Below are 17,380 nucleotides of genomic sequence, written 5' to 3'. Positions count from 1 at the left end.
TTTTAAGAGAGAGAAATAAAAAAATAAAACAAAGAGGGAAAAACAGAGAAAGGGAAGAGAGGATGATAATGATGATGTGGAAGAAGAAAAAGGAGAGAGAGAAAAAGACATAGAAGAAGGAGCAGAAGAAAGAGAAGAAATTGCAGAACATGTACATCAAATTCAGTTATATGCATTTTTATTTCTGCTAAAATAAAAGTAGCACGGAAATCTAAAATGTATTATTTCAACTTAGTTAAACTTAGTTAAGTAAAAAATTTGAATGCTTAGCTTTTCTATTAGAAAATATATTTGGCTCATTCAACCAACTTATAAATGTTATTCAGCTATTAGTCCTCACCCTTATTTGGTCACTTCATGACATATAAACCCACTTGAATAACATTCAAAGAGTTCGAACTGCTCACACTCAAGTACATGCACGAAGTCAAGACAAATGATCGTGAATTAATCTAGTTTCACTAGAGTTTGCTAAATCAGCTAAGTCTAAAACTTCCATCTAATTTGAACTTGGAATCTTGCATTCCATCTACCACTTATATTAGAATTGCAATAAAAAATTTTGTAAGAACTATACATGTGAATATCATAAATATCATTATGAATCCACAATTAGACCGTCGACAGAAGGAGCAGCACTATCCGCAACTTTGTCCATTTCCATCTTCGTGGCCTCTTCATTTTTCTTCTCGTCCTCTTCTTTTTCAACCTTCAATCTCTGATGCAGAAGGGTAAGAACTTCAGTTACAAACAGTGTTTATGGGGGTGTTTAGTAATGACAAATAACAAGGATTAATAACAAGGTAAAGAAAACCAAGAAATTATATACAAGTCCTTAAATGAGAACTAGGCAATGTTAAAAAATATTTTATCCATGGTCCTCATCTGGGCTACAGCCTAAACTAGTAGATTCATGCTTCAATTGTTAGTTCTTTTTCTAAAATGGTATTTGTTGATTACTTCAATCTTAGATGTGAATATGTGATGTGCTCAAGTTTCCTCCAACCATTCAGCAAGTGGGATTTCAGGCAATACAAGCTCCAAATTTCAAAAACAAGCAAAAATGAGTAACAAAGTTCAAACACTAATCACCTTTGTTGCCACAGATGAATCCTTTTCTTTATGCGCAAACATATTTTCATAGAGCTTAGCATATTTCTTATCATTCTCAGCCTGAAGTTGCTTTAATTTCTTCTTCATTACCATTACCTCCCTGGAAAATGAAAAAAACATGCTCCCATTATGAACCTTTCATCCAATCAAGCGGTAATTTACTCCAATCAACACTTATATAAGTACCTATTTTGTGGGTCCACCTCAAGAGCTTTCTTGATGTCTACATCTGCCAACAGAAAATCTCCAGTCTCTATATATGCCTGCGCTCGTCTGTATAAAGCTTTTACGTTGCAAATCTCAACATCAAGCACCTGATAAAAAGTAAGAAACGTAAGACATTAACTTCTATAACTAAGGCTTGTGATAAGCTGAATGGGGAAGGATATTAATCGATCCTTCTCCTTATTTGAACTCAGAGGTATGCGAGGGTCAGTGACGTTTTATCATGAAATTTTATTTACTGATTAACAATTTTATACAGAGTTCAGCATTCATTATGTGCCAATCCAACAATTCTTAATGTTCATCTTGTGGCAGTCATTTATGTTTAAGCACTGTCATTATTAAACTAGAAGTTAAGAAAGTAGTGTATTCCTTTCCAAAATTCACACGAGTTTCCAGCAGACAATACAACAGTTGGAAGAGAATTTGCAGAGAAAGTTTACTTCAAGTAACTAAATTCAATTTACAGAACCTGTCTACTAAATAGCACACTGGGACTCTAACTGGAACTATTTTTGTTGCCAGTACCTCTCTATTAGCTTTACCAGAAGCATACAACTTGTCATCACTTCTCTCCCCCACATTTTATCCTATTCACTATTCAAATAGCAATCTGCTCACTGAATAACAAAGCTTTAAATCTTATTCCTACACATGACTTTAATTGGCTGTTTACCTGTGAACATAACTTGATTGCTCCAGGAAAGTCGTTAAGTTTAAGGCAACAAGCTGCACCATTCAACCAGCATGACACTCTTAGTGCTTTAGCTTGTTTTTCCTCATCATCCCCAAACGATCCATCTTCACTAACATAATCAGCAGCCTGAGATAAACAAGGTATCATTGATTAGCCAGGAAGGTAAAAGGAGGTTACTAAACCTTGAAAACTCGATGCCAACACAATTCAAGCTACCTTATCATACTTCTTGGCTGCCCGCTCATACTTGCAACATTTAAATAGCATATTGCCTTCTTCTTTCTTCCTTTTAGCTGTATCAATTTTCTCGTTACTTTTCAATTCCCATGGTGCTTTCTCCTGTCAAGCAAATAGAATCTAAGAGAGTTGAAAAGAACTAATATGGGCAGACAAACATATTTATGTAAATGATAAGCTGCACGCAGCATCCAAAACTAAAGTTACTGCAGGTTTCTTTTTTTTTTTTTCATTTTATGGCGTATGGTACTAGTTTGCATCATAATCCACAGAAAAAACATCAAGATATTTAACTCCTTAATGGACAAACGCAGACCCACACCAACCCCTTTTTTTTCCCATTACCTTAATGAAATTTTTCATTTCAACATCATAGACTACACGTGAGCTTGGTGGAACCATGGCGAAGTCCCGTTTTACTTCAACATCTCCAAATGCATAATCAGGATGTATGCTAATTATGGCTCTCTCACCCTTCTTCATAGTTACCACTGCTCGATCTAGACCAACAATCACTTGTTCTGCACTAGCAATTTATAAACACTAGCGTCATCACTCAAAAAATGCCATAAACAATAGGTCATGTACTCATGTAAAAGAGTTTAATTGGCCATGTCAAAGAGTTTAACCAAGACGTAACAAGAATACACTCACCTTCATCAGTTATAAATTCCAAAGGAGGAGTTTCATCGATTCCTCTTTTCTCAAATACAGTTCCATCTTCTAGCTTTGCTGTGTAACTGACTGTCACAGATTTTATCAAAAGAAATGAGTTTAGCAAATCCCCTACTTCAGTATCTGATTCTACATTCATTTGTGCAATAAATGACATTACAGGTACAACAATTTCTTAATTTGAAAGAAAAAACGAAGTTTATGGATGTAGGTAGAAATGTGTTCTTAGAAAGCCAGCTAGAAAAAATACTAGGTTTAGGTAACAATTAACATGTCATTGATCACAACTACAATCATTGCATCCACGTTTTTATTTGAATATGACTATGCTGATATTCTAATCCTGTTTAGATGCAAAAGTTAATACATTTCCCTTGATACTGTTTTGTTTCCAGTAATTAGACATTAAAGTAAATCTGAAACTGAATTGGCAGATAATATGGGGAAAAATTTTGTGCTCTTTGTCTCCTATAATTCAAGGCGACACTGCATTCAGGAATGGTCAACATGAAACTAGCCACACTTTTTAGCATTGAAGATATATGAACTGAACTAGTTGCTAATTATTTTGCAATCATAATCTATGATATTCAAACTTCTATTATGCTAAGATTTTAACATAGAGAGATGCCAACGATCATCATTTGAAAGCTCAGGGGGCTCAATAGTCTGAGAATATTTGATATGAAACATCAGATCTTGGCTATAGGTTTAAAATTTCTTGTCGCATCATATGAAGATAAACCTTACTATTATAAATATGTTATCATTAAACTCAGTTGCACCACTACAGGTTTAAAATTTCCTGTAACATAATATTAAGATAAACCTTATTAGTATAAATACGTCATAACCAAGCTCAGTTGCACCACTAGCAACCCTCCAATACAAATGGTTGTACTAGCTGAGATTAAATATGAAATGCATGTTCTTTTCTTACCTGTAACATTTGCACCCTCATTTGCTGTGGAAGCACCCTCTCCTTCTTTCAAAATTTTCTTAAGCACCTTGGAGTCACCAGTAACATCTATGACAGGCTTGAAAGAAACCAATTCAATATTAACATGCAGCACTGAATTTGGTGGAACAGAATGTACTCCATTGCTAGCTTCACTCCCCTTCTCTCCAAAAGCATCTGCAGGCACCATATGAAATACAATTCCAATTCCCAACTAACTATATCAGATATTGATCAGGAAGTTACCTAAAACTAAGAAGAAAAATGAAATTCCAGCTTGACATCCACAGAAGAATGAATAGTTAATAACGAAGTAGATTTTGTAAGATGCAACAAAGATTAGTTATTGTTATTCAGACTGAATCCAACTTTACAGAAAAAAGATATGTACACTTAATGAGGGATTAATAGTTGCAACTTGCAAACAGAAGGTGCAACAAGCAGCCTGGGTTAACTGCAATATCTTTTGTCTTCTGAAAGCGATGTTTATTTGCATTCGTTTAATCAAAAGAAAAACAAAATGCTTTAACTTTCAGTTGATCTTCATGATTGATGCATAAACATTAATTTGTTGCAGAAAATGAACCAAAAAATCTATTAAGGCAAATATGTTATAGTAGCCCGAAGTGCCTAGGGAAACATAAATTAACTACAACTATGCTGTTTATGCAGAAACATCCCAATGGATAATGAAGATTGCTACAACATTTTCATTTCAGTCAAAGTAAGTTGAGTCCAAAGATTCATGTAACTTGACTCGATGACAGAATATAAGGAAATGTGATACACCTCATTTTGATACTAGAAAGATTGTGAAAAAGGATATAGAAGGTGGATTATAAGACCAGGAGACATACAGTGGGGTTGAACAATTAATTGAGCCTTCTCTCCCTTTGTCATAGTCATGATTACTCTTGGCAATCCCGGAAGAAGATGACCTTAGGGTTCACCAAGAACAATAATTGGTCACTCACACTATAAGATGAAAAAATGGAACTATACCACAGTTTATTCTGAATAATTCAATAAATATACCATCCTTAACATGAAATTCAACTCCTCCTTCTGGTGTTTCAGCAACAATAGTGTCATCAGCTAGTGCCATCCGATACTTCACTGCAGTAATAAAAGAATGAGGAAACATGTGAGTCAACAAAATCTTCATTTCTGAAGCAGGCCATGAGACCAAAAGAGATATGCAGCAGCAACAGAAAATGCAAAATGTACGTAGGTCTCAACTTGTCAACATGTTCAACTGACAGTAAGAAAAAAATATGCATAAGCAGCTGTAAGAATACCAAGGACTTCATCTGGATCACGGGGTCGCTCATCCCCAACCCCCTTCTCCATAATTTTCTTGATAATCCCACCATCTCTGCAAACATCCACCACTTTGATCCACGAAATGAGCTCCACCTCAAACTGCTTGGTGTTGGCCGATGAAACACCCGCCTCATCAGGTATTGTGAACAAAGCTACCTCCCCCTTCTTCATGGTGATTATTCCATGATCCAATCCAGCAGCCAGTTCACCTATCAAACCCCATCAACAAAATGAGAAACTAGTTATTTTTTAATCTTACATTCCTTAACATCTAATCCAAACAGCCTACACCAAAATTTGATATTTTTTTTTATTTTTTTAAATTAAAACAAGTTTTTACTCTCATTCTTTTTCACTGAATGTACCTATTAAAAACTGTAAACTAAAATTCGAACTTAAATTGCATCCTCATATGACAAACTGAGCTTCTTTACCATCAGACAAAAATTTATTTACTCATGTATTGATTGTTCAAGAAAAACAAGGCATCAAAAAACAAGCAGTACTTGCTTTAATAAATGAGCAATGCTAGGGGGCCAGCAACATTTGTGATTGGTAGCCATCAATGATGATTTGATGGTATGAGATTGGTGTGAGATTTCATCCAATGGCTCACATTTCTCTGCTGGTTACATGCTGGCCAAAATGCAATAAAATTGCTGGCCCCTAGACTTTTCCTTAATAAATACCTTGACCAAGAGTGAACTTTATAGGTTGATCTTTATCCCTACTGGAATCAAACTTGGTTCCATCTTCCAAAGTCCCAACATAGTGCACTGCATTCTCGAGATGAAATAAATAATCAAACATTAAGCATTTTTTATTATTAACAACAACTACTGCCACTAAGAGTGTTCTTGTTTCAGCTTATTTTGCCAGAAAAATCTGATTTTCAAAAACAATCCTAATTAAAAAAACAATAAATCTGATTTTCAGCTTCATACATTCTCAACTTCTTCAATTATATGTAAAATCACCTTTCTCTTTTTTTTCTTTTTCAAAAGCTGAAACAAACTCACCCTACATTACATCGTTCTCCATCCATAACAACATAAGAAAGAAAATACAGAGAGATTTTTCTGAGCATGCGTTTTAGCTGGAAGGGTGGAAATGTAATTATACACGTACCAGTGACTTCATCGTTGAGCTCAGGAGTTTCCCAACCGATTCCGCGCTTGATGAGCTTCTTCTTCAGTCCATAGTTACCGAGTTCCCTCTCTTCGCCGACCTTCTGCGGCGGCGCCGATTCGATCACCTCGCCGGGCTCCTCGTCCAGCTCTTTCTCCTCGTCGCCGTCGTTTATCTCCGATAATACCGCCATCGCTCCGCTGCCGGAAACCGCCTCAGGTTATTTTATTTATTTTAATTTAATTTGTTTATTTTATGGTATGTTTGTAGTGGAGACAGTGTTGTGTGTGAGTGTTTCTGGAAGGATAGTTTTGAAGAAGAAGAAGAATAAGATAAGGGTAATTCCGTAATTTTAATGTCAGAGAGTGAAACAAGGCGAGTGTGTTGTGGTAATATATGGTATTCTTGTTAAGGGTGGAAAAAGGCTAAGCGGTCTGCCAAGACATGCAGTTTGGTTTGTTATAAAATAGACACAAATTTAAATTGTTATAAAAGTTTTATTATATTAATAGGTTAGATTTAAGTTTATTAATTAGTTTGGTCTAATCTGTTAGATTTGTTTAAACTTTTTAATATATAATTATATATAAATAATTTTTATTAAAAAATATTTTTTTAAATAATACTTTTATTTTTATAAAAAAATTAACAGGCCTTTTAACAGACTTCAGACCAGACCAAGTTAAATAATAGATCAGGTTTAATATTTTAAAAAAACTATAATATTAATAGCAGGTTGCAGATCAGACTCAGGTCAATCAACTATATGTGTTGTTAATGTTCTCTAGAGAATTTTGTCCTATCTTTATAACATCTTATTTAAATCATAACTACATTAAAAAAAATAGCCAATGAGTAATAGTTCAAATGGCATAGTCTCTCTATACTCAATTAAGAGAGGTTACGGGTTCGAATCTCTTATCTCTAGTAAAAAAAAAAAACTACATTAAAAAATAATATTTAAAAGGACTTAAATTTTGGTCTGATTTTATGTATATTGATTATTGAACATCTAATTAGATTAGGGTCCACCCAAAATCAATTAGTTTGACTTCTAATAGTAAATAATGTTGTTTGATCATAGTTTAATTTATTTATTTAAATTTTTCAATAACAATATTTATACACTAAATACTTTTGACATTTTTTTAATTAAAAAAAACACATTAATTATTAAAAAAATATTGATGTTAAAATAATATATAAATTTATTTGTTTTATTTTATTTTATTGCATAATTTGCAATGAGGTTTAAACTTAAGATCCCGTGAAACTATCTGCAATTCATGCACAATACTAATTTGGCTACCATTTTTCATTGAAATCAAAATATAGAAAAATGAATTAAACTAATGAGTATTAACTGTCGTTTTCCATAGAGGAGCATCAGCACATGTTGAATAATATGAACATAGCCAATTCACACAAAATTTTAATGAACTTGCCAATACAGGATTACAGTGAGGAATTCATCTGTAAATCAAATAATAATACAACAATAACAATAATAATAATACAAAATTGCTGGAAGAAACTTTCATCTAAAAGACCTTTGAATTTCTTTTAAGAGTTTTTCCCTTTATCTCAGGGACCCAAATGGAAACAAATACTACTGTGAAAGCACATAGTACTACATATGTGGTGAAGGTTCCCGAGAAGAATAGAGGTAGCAAGTGATTAATAATCAATAACAAAAGGGTTCAATTATTCTCTATAATCTCATTTCAATATTTATGATATATTTGAACATATATATATATATAGACACCTATGTATATAATATACTTAAATATATACTTGATTATTATTATTATTATAAGGATCTAATTTACAGTTTCACATCATATCTAAACTCTTCCTTTATTAAAAAAATATGAATTGAAACATAGAATAAATATAGAGTAAAGACCCAATTCGATTTTTGTCCATTTTCACGAAGGACAAAGCGATTCCTGTCCAAAAAAATGGACACTTCGACCTTCAATCTTTTTATTTTGGGACACTACTACTATTATCTTTTTCATCTTCATTGTTTTCACTCCTACCTCTATTACTTTATCATCATCATTATCTCCTCTATCATCATCATCATCAATACCAATATTGTCAACATTAAAGTTCTTTTATTTCATTTTTTGTTCGATGTTATTTTTTTCCTTTAAAAGATATTGTACTATAATTACTTTTTTTTGTGGCATCATTTTTATCAATAGTTTTTCTTCACTTAACCACCATTGATGAAGGAATTTTTGAAAAACAAAGTTATTAATAGTTTTTTGAGGTTTAAAACCCCCCACAAAATACAAATAAAACTCCAGAAAATTAATTTTTATTATTATTTAATGAATTTTTTAACAGAGAGACCGTATTGTCCCAAAATAAAAAGGTTAAGGGTCGAAGTGTCCCTTTTTTAGACAAAAATTGCTTTGTCTTTCGTGAAAATGGATAAGGATCAGATTGGGTGTTTACTCAATAAATATATAATAAGTGTCTGTCTTTCTCCCATTTTCTAAAATTATTTTACACATCAATAAGTTTCAATATTTATGGGTGACTTCAGAAAACTCAATTTTTCTAATAATTTTTATAAATTACAAAAAGTTATATTTTGGTTAATTGATTAAGTTATTATAACTTAAATTAAATTAATAGTTACAGTTAATCATGATGAGATAATCCATTCTATCCAATAATCATTAGACATAGCATAAGAGATAATTTATTTTTTATTTTAAAAAAGGTTGGATAAAATTTACCATAATTTGGATATGATATAAAACTTGTAAAAATTAGATCACATCAACAATAATAATAATCGAGTATATATTGTGTATATCAAGAGATAGAAAGAATATGATAAAAATCATGAATAGAGATCCTTAGAATTAGGGTAAAGAGGAATATTAGCGTTTCCGTTTAATGGATTTATTTAATTTAAAATTTAAAAATATTTATTCATTTTAAATATTAAAATAAAATTAATTATTTTTTATAAAATTATGCTAGATGTATATTAAAATTAACTACTAAAATATAAAAGGAAAAAACTCTACATCCATGTAATTTTTTCATCCAAACTATTTAAGTAACTTCAATCAGATGCACCTCCCCAACCTCCTTCTTTTTCTCTGTTCGCGTTCTTCTTCTTTTTCTTCAACCTAATAAAATTCGCCATTCTCCTCTATTCGCTTTTTTCTTCTCTGCTCGCATTCTTCATTATTGATTTGCATTGAATTCAACATAATAAGCTCCATCATTCTTCTTCTTTTTCGTTTTCTTCTTCAATCTACATTTCTGAATGGAAACAATGAATGATTCAACTTCAAATCAGTTGAATGAGGTTATTACGTTGAGACAGCTAGGAAATGATTGCTGCATGCTATCACAATAATCTTAAACACTGACCGAACCGAAAATATTTATGTGGTGAATAAATGGTGATCAACTTTCAATCAACAAGAATAGTATTTCTCCTCCTCCTCCTCTTCCTCCTCCTTCTTTCAAATTCGCGCACGTAGGTTCTTCTTCTTCGCGCACACAGATTATTCTTTCGTTATAATCACCAACAATACCAACATTTTGCTCGGTTAAGTGGAGTTGCTCATTTTGATTCAGTTGAGTTCTTGTGCATGCAGAAATATTTTTCTTATTGATTGAGTGCTTATCACGTTTTATTCAGCACATGATTGGTGTTTGGTTAAGTGGTGTTGACCATTTCGATTCACCTGATTGTTATGTGTTTAGTTAACTTCTTTTGCATGGAAAAATGCTATTCTTGATGATTGAATGTTTACGACGTTTTATTCAGCACATGAATGTTGCTCACTTCGGTGGAGTTGCTCTTTTTGATTTACTTGATTGTTAGTGTGTTCAATTGAGTCCTTGTACATGTAGAAATATTTTTCTTGATGATTAAATGTTTATGACGTTTTATTCAGCACATGAATGATGTTCGGTTCAGTGGAGTTGGCCAGTTCGGTTCATTTCTGTTCTGCACAATTCAAAACTCTTCCTCCTCGCCTTCTACGGCTTCTTCACCAAGGAGAGAAATAAGAAAAGACAAAAAAATATAGCAGCAATAACAACAAAAGAATGAAAATAAGGAGAAAACACGTGAAGAAAATGAATGCGAAAAAGAACGAGGAGAATGAGGAGGAGGAGGAAGGTGAATCTTTGCTGTTTTCGTTCGTTTCTAGTTGTTCCTTGCCAAATCTTCTCGCGATTCTTCTCCAGTAGTGGTTTTCGCAGAGAATGTGACTGAAGTTTGAGTGATTTCGAGAGAGATTCGAAGAGAATGAGCGATTTCGTGTTGAGAAAGAAGTAACATTTTTTCATAATGAGCGCGAAGTAATAAAAGGTTTTCGGGCGCGTGTTTTCACTCGTCGTTAATGCGCGTGACTCTATTTAGGTTTGAGCCAACTTGGTTACATAAATGTGTAGCACATCCTATTATAAAATATACATTAAAATATAAATACGTATTCAAATGAGTTAAATTATATATACATATTTACACAAATAGATGATAGCTGATTTGATTATTAATTTTTAGTCGCACATAATATTTTTTATGTGAAATAAAGTGTCAGTAGAGTTTTTTTTTTGTAGAAAATCTTTTATGCATTTTACCTTTATTTTAGTATGAAAAACTGTGAAACAATTATAAAAGAAGAAGACAAAAGATAATTTTAGTCACGAGATGAAATTATACTCATCTTCCTACTTTACTGGTCTTCTCCTCATCCAAATTCACGCTCTCTCTCTCTCTTTTCTTATTTATTTATTTGTTTTATTTTCACTGTTAAAATCTATGCTGATAAGAATCAAACTAGGATGTGAATGTTTCTGCAATTGAAATACTTGCAAAGTACGTGGTTATTGGGAGCTCTACTACCTTTAAAAGCTAGGAATTGGAACTGAAGTTTTATTCCTTTTTCTTGGATTATTGCTTTTGGTGGCTGATAATATAGCTCAACTTTATAACATTTTGTTATTTGAAATCTAAATGTTTAAAACTTTTTGTTCCTGTGCCTAATGATTTGGTTCTGTTTAAGTTAAGTAAAAAATTTAAGGAGCTTAATCAGGTTCCGTTTAAGTCTGGATTGAATCTTTCTCCTATATCTCCTTCGGATTCAAAGGTGTGTTATGGTTTTCTGTTTTTTTCCTTGAAACTCTTTTTTTTAAATTTTTTTTAAATGATCATCCTGTTTTCTAGGTTTCTTTCTGTATCAAATAATTATAAATTTACTGTTTTGAATTATAAGGTTTCTAGATATGCGTCAACCGCTGGTCAGCGTAATCACCGAGTGCAATTATAATTAAAATTTCTGTCCCGTCTTTAAATTTTTCGGTTGCAGTCTTTGCAAACAAACGCTACCCCATTCAAAAAGTTTCCGAATTTACCTGAAGGTCGGAACGAATTTACCTGAAGGTCTTTTTCTCCTCCTTTTTTGCCTTTTGGAAGAGTTTGATGTGCTTAAAGTACCTGAAAAAGTCACTTTCAGTATATGAAATGAGAGAGGAAAATTGATATTATCATTTTTATTATGTTTCTATTGTATTTCCTATTTAGAGAAGTAAATAGAGTTACGTGTCTTTTGATTCCAGTTTCTTATTCTTGTTTTTGGTTCTAAGAAGATATAGCAGATTTTGCATGAAGAAGTGTCAGATTTATTTGAATGTTTGTGTTTTTTAATGTAATGACTTTGCTAGGAAGAAATGGAGTGGTCGGAAGTTTGCTGAGAGTCCGAATGTGTATGCACACTTCTGTGGCTTGTCAGATTCACAGAAAATTGTCCTTGTGCGTTCCATTATCTGAAGTTGACTGTTGATCGACACTTGCTATATGGATTTGGCTTAGGGTATTAAGTTTTTCACTATAGGGATAGCTTATTTTGTGAGATGGTAATATTTTACATGGTTAAACGTACAAAGCTTATATTTAGTATACATTTGGCTGTATATTTTGGTATTGCCGTTATCTTGGTCTGTATTGAATAGGTTTTGAATTTGTTGGCTTAGTACAATATTTTTAGTAGTGTGGTATTGCCTTTATTTAGGTCTGTATTGAGTAGGTTTTGTTGGCTTAGTACAATATTTTTGGTATCCTAACTCCCATGGTTTGTCTCTTTGGTATCATAACTCCCATGGCCATCTAACTAACTTCTCAGAAATGATTTAACTAAACTAGATTAACTATTTCAGCTATCACAACTAACTTCTGCAGAATCTTCAGCAACGGGTCTTTGATTCATTCTAAGTTTAGGTCTCTTAATATGGAGAAAACACTTGGTCTTATTACGATCTATAACCCAATTAATTGGACATAGTGCTGAGTAAGAAAGGGAAAGCAAAACAGTTGAATGCCAAAGCATGAATAGTAGATAAATTGAGAATACCTTCAAATTTTGAAAGAATATATACTAAGTTACAAATTGAGAAGAATGACATATACCCAACCCATTTATGCTTAAATCTCTTTTGATCCCTTTCGAGTAAATCACTTAAATTAAGTGACTCACATGTTGCAATATTATCACAACATAAAACAACTTTCTTCAGCAATAAAATGCATCATACATTTACCGAAAAAAAATGCATCATACATGCGAATTTGACTAAAAATAAGTGTATACACATATTGAAACATATACTCATTTTATATTTAAAAAAAATTACACACTTTGTTGCATGCCTATTTCAATTCAAAGGTCACAGAGTTATCACATCTTTACATTCGAACATCTTACAATTACAATAGTTGCACAGTAATTTACATGGAAAAACATTTGAAAAGGGTGACTTCATCTAGTAATACCATTAAATCTGATTTGATACAAAGGTGAGGCCATCAGTACCCTCGTCTTCAGCAACAGAATGTCAAACGTGGATGCCACCAATTTTTCCCTCTTCAAGGAACAATGTGGATGTTCAAAGATAATACACATATATGGGATATGCAACTGTTTGAGCACAGTATTACTAACACTATAAAATGGATCAGAAACTAGGCTTTATATGAAGTGTCTTCAAGCAATGGCCTCTTTGCTCTCTTCTTATTGAAGATTGATCATCAACAGGTTCGTTGAAAAGATCAACGCTTCTCAAAAAGATCCCTGTAGCATTAATTATCATTAACCACAGTCAAGCAAATACTTAGAACATTCTTCAAGAAATTAGTAGTAGTATCCATGATGATGTCAATGGATATATTATTATCTGGTGGAATTAGGAGGTTGGTGTGGTTAACAATAACCAAAAAAACTTGCACCTTTGATCTCTATAGCGATAACATGCACATCAAGTTTAGGAGAACAAATTTAACACCTCAGGTCAAATAACAAAGAGTAACTGCAACTTGGTAACTTCTTTTTTTTTTTAATGATTTATGGTTTTTCAAATGGAAATGAGGGATTCACAAATCAGAAATTAGGGATTCACAAATCAGAAAATCAGGGATTCAAAAACACTATACGAAATTATCAATTTTGAACTTCATAAAATTAACAAGTAAATAAGATAAATTGACAAAAGATACCATGTCCGCTGAGAGAGAAAGAACGGATACCAGAGAAACAGCTCCAAAACGGTGGCGACGGTGGCGACGCAAACCACAGGCGCGCAAACGGCAGCAAAGTCACAAACCTTGGGGAGCAGCTAGCGCCACGAACGTGAACTGATGGAGATACGCCGCCGTCGTTCGGACCCTTGGAGGTGCTACCGGCGGTAGAGGATTCCTTCACCGGAAAGGAGAGGAGAAAGGGCATAGGAGAGGATAAAGGGGGTTAGGGTTACTTGCTGACAAAAATGAAATTGGAATTGGGGGTTAGGGCCCTTAATTAAAATAAAGGGCATTTTTGTAATTTTAAAATTTTAGTCTCTGTTTTTATTTCAAACCAAACAGGATACTGAGACATAAATCAATCTTGTACAATTCTACACCAAACACAATACTGAATTGGATTTCTGTCTCTATCTCTTGGTCTCTGTCTCTCTATCTCTATGTTTCTGTCTCTTGGTCTCTGTCTCGAAAACAAACACTACCTCAGTGTGGCCTTATGGGGAGACAAAGCTGATTTTCCAACAAAATATTTTGCAATTTGTAGCAAGAAGATAAAATATTAAAATTAGAGACACAGAGAGATAATGAATATGGTCTTTAATTTGATTTTTATTTTTATTTTTTTCATTTTACAAAAATCTAACTAAATTTAGAAATATTAGTAAGAACCAAAACAATCTGGAAAGGGTAAAAAATTTGAGTGAGGAATTCGACGAGGTGGTGGTGCAGCATGTTCCAAGAGAAAGGAACACACGAGCCGATCTCCTGTTAAAGCTGGCAAGCACGAAGCCTGAGTCGGAAAACCGATCCCTGATCCAAGGATTGGTAAAGGAACCGACGGTTACCTTATGCGTAACCCAAGCAGCCGACATCCCCTCATGGATGGATCCGATTACCAAATTCTTGGAAAACGGTATGCTCCCTGACGTTGAAAGGGCGGCGAAGGTGACAAGAAGGGAAGCGGCCAAATTACGCGATAGTACAGGGCCAACTGTTCAAAAGAGGACCGAGTCAGCCCCTGCTGAAGTGCCTGTGCCCCGATCAGACGGACTATGTGTTGAGCGAGGTCTACGAGGAATGTTGCGGCCACCATATTGGCGGAAAGGCCTTAAGCTTGGAAGCTCGTTAGGGCCGGCTACTTCTGGCCCTCGATGATGTCAGACTCCCAGGAATTCGTAAAGAGATGCAAGAAGTGTCAAGAAAACGGCAATTTTTATAGGACCCCAGCAGCCGAGTTAAGTTTACTGATAGCCTCCCGACCTTTCAGCCAGTGGGGTGGTTGACCTTTTCGGGCCCTTCCCGATAGGTCCCGGGCAGGTGAAATACCTAATCATGGCCATTGACTACTACACTAAGTGGGTCGAGGCAGAATCGCTAGCCAGCATATCGTCAGCCAACTGCAGAAAATTCATGTGGAGACAAGTGATCTCTAGATTTAAAATTTCGGAGGTCGTAATATTAGACAATGGTACACAGTTTGCCAATAAGAGGTTCGGTAAATTCTTTACTGGCCAAGGGATAAAAAATAGAGGTTCTCGTCAGTTGAGCACTCACAGACCAATGGCCAAGTTGAAGCCGCAAACAAAGTCATCCTCCAATGCCTTAAGAAACGGCTTGACCAGAAGAAGGGAGGATGGGCAGACGAACTTGCATCAGTTTTATGGTCTTACAGAACAACACCACAATCCTCCACCGGGGAGACGCCCTTCCGACTTACCTATGGGGTCGATGCAGTGATTTCCGTGGAAGTGGGGGAGCCAAGCTCACGGTTACTCCTTGGTGGAGTCGAGGAAGCAGTTGAGAAAGATCTGGTCGACGAGACCAGAGAGATGGCTCACCTGTCAGAAACGACGTTGAAACAGAGAATAACCCTACGATACAACGCCAAAGTGCTAAAGAGGAGTTTTGAACCAAACGACCTAGTTCTACGGCGCAATGACGTGGGCCTACCGACCCCTGGGGAAGGGAAACTGGCTGCTAACTGGGAATGCTCATACAGGGTAAGAGAGGTCGTCGGAAACGGGGCATACAAGCTAGAACGACTGGACGGAAGAGAGAGGTACCCAGGACGTGGAACGCGGGAAACCTGAAGATGTTCTACTCTTAAAACTCTGCAACAGGCCCCACGACCATTTTTAGGCTGCCACTAAGTATGCTCTAATCGCGTTTCGTTTAAATTTTCTTTCTTATTTTCGATTTGCCATTTTTAATGCATTATTCAATTGTTTTACCTTATGGATCATAAAATTTGTTATCGCAACGGTACCCCAAGACTGATCACCCTGGGAGCCGATAAGATCATGCCTACTATTTGACGGCTATCGAAGTAACGGCTACGCAATTTAAGCAGATAATAACAGCCACAAGTCGGCTTTAAAGTTAACCGTTGATAACGGCCACGAGTCGGCCTTAAAATTAATCGTTTAACTACCAAAACGGTAAACCGTTCAGGTATAAAACTACCATATCCAAAGTATACAAAAATTCCACAACGGACGAAAATACTACAAGCATTTACAAGTCACTTCTTCGGGATGTCAATAATCTGACCATCCCTGATAGTCTTGAAAGCGCCAATTGCGGAGGTGTCAAAATCAGGAGAAAGCAATTTAACCTGGGCCTTGATCGCTTCCTTCAGTCCCAGAAATTACCTCATGAGCATTCTTGACTGTCTCTTTGTTCTTCTTCTTCAAACCCACGACCTCCCCCTTCAGTTCCAAAACCTCTGTCTTGGCTTCCCTCACCGACTTGACGGCCTCCTCCAACTTGGCTTCCAGGCCAGAAACTTTGGCCTCTGCTGCAGAAGTCTGACCACGGGAAGAGGCGAGCTGGCTCTCCAGGGTCATCTCCCGCTAGGTAAGGCGGGCCACGGTTGCGTCGGAAGTTTTCAACTTCTCCTCAGTGTCAGCCAATTTTCCCTTTAAAGTTTCCACTTCGACTTTCAGGCTTGCGACCTCCCGCAGCAACGAGCGGCACTTCCCGTCTAGCACCCGAGCCTGGGCCAAGACGGGCTCCCCCCTCCTCGCGATGGTCGTGGCCCTGAGCATGCACCGGAGAAGGAGGAGCTGACTGAACCTCGGGTGTAGGTGAAGACGGCACCTTGGCAGTAGGGGTGGTAGAACTGTCGTCGCTATGACCTGAAGAAAATGGACCATCAAATCCTCAAGTCCGGTCGTCTCGGCAGCTATGGACACTAAAACGAGAAAACACATGAGAGTTCGTTAAGCAAGATACCAAATAAGCAAATAAGTCAAGCATAAGAAACAAGGAAGCTATGGCCAGCCGACCACCCACCTATGTAACTCCTACCCATCTCGCGATCACCCATCAAGAGGTGAGGGTTAACATTATTTTTACCAAAAATGGCCAACAGCACGTCGGCAACGTTCTTATTCTGCTGGATCAAGCTTTTGTAAGTCACCTTCGTGAAGGCGTTGGCCCTAGCGCCAAAACTCCAATAGGT

General features: G+C 35.4%; 1 protein-coding gene across 1 annotated transcript; it reads right to left on the bottom strand.

Annotated features, from left to right (window-relative positions):
• Positions 1-245: 245 nt before the first annotated feature.
• Positions 246-6,721, bottom strand: LOC107495771 (70 kDa peptidyl-prolyl isomerase). The gene is made up of 13 exons (XM_016116932.3): positions 6,357-6,721; positions 5,918-6,004; positions 5,204-5,437; positions 4,941-5,021; positions 4,763-4,843; positions 3,888-4,082; positions 2,927-3,016; positions 2,618-2,793; positions 2,252-2,374; positions 2,015-2,161; positions 1,300-1,427; positions 1,093-1,213; positions 246-718 (listed from the first exon to the last, which is right to left on the bottom strand). Exons 1-13 carry the CDS (start codon positions 6,547-6,549, stop codon positions 599-601), a joined length of 1,776 nt encoding a protein of 591 aa, XP_015972418.1. The 5' UTR covers positions 6,550-6,721; the 3' UTR covers positions 246-598.
• Positions 6,722-17,380: the final 10,659 nt, after the last annotated feature.

The sequence above is a fragment of the Arachis duranensis genome, chromosome 6 (assembly GCF_000817695.3).
Source record: "Arachis duranensis cultivar V14167 chromosome 6, aradu.V14167.gnm2.J7QH, whole genome shotgun sequence".
Taxonomy (NCBI): domain Eukaryota; kingdom Viridiplantae; phylum Streptophyta; class Magnoliopsida; order Fabales; family Fabaceae; genus Arachis; species Arachis duranensis.
This window is presented reverse-complemented; position numbering and strand designations above follow the sequence as displayed.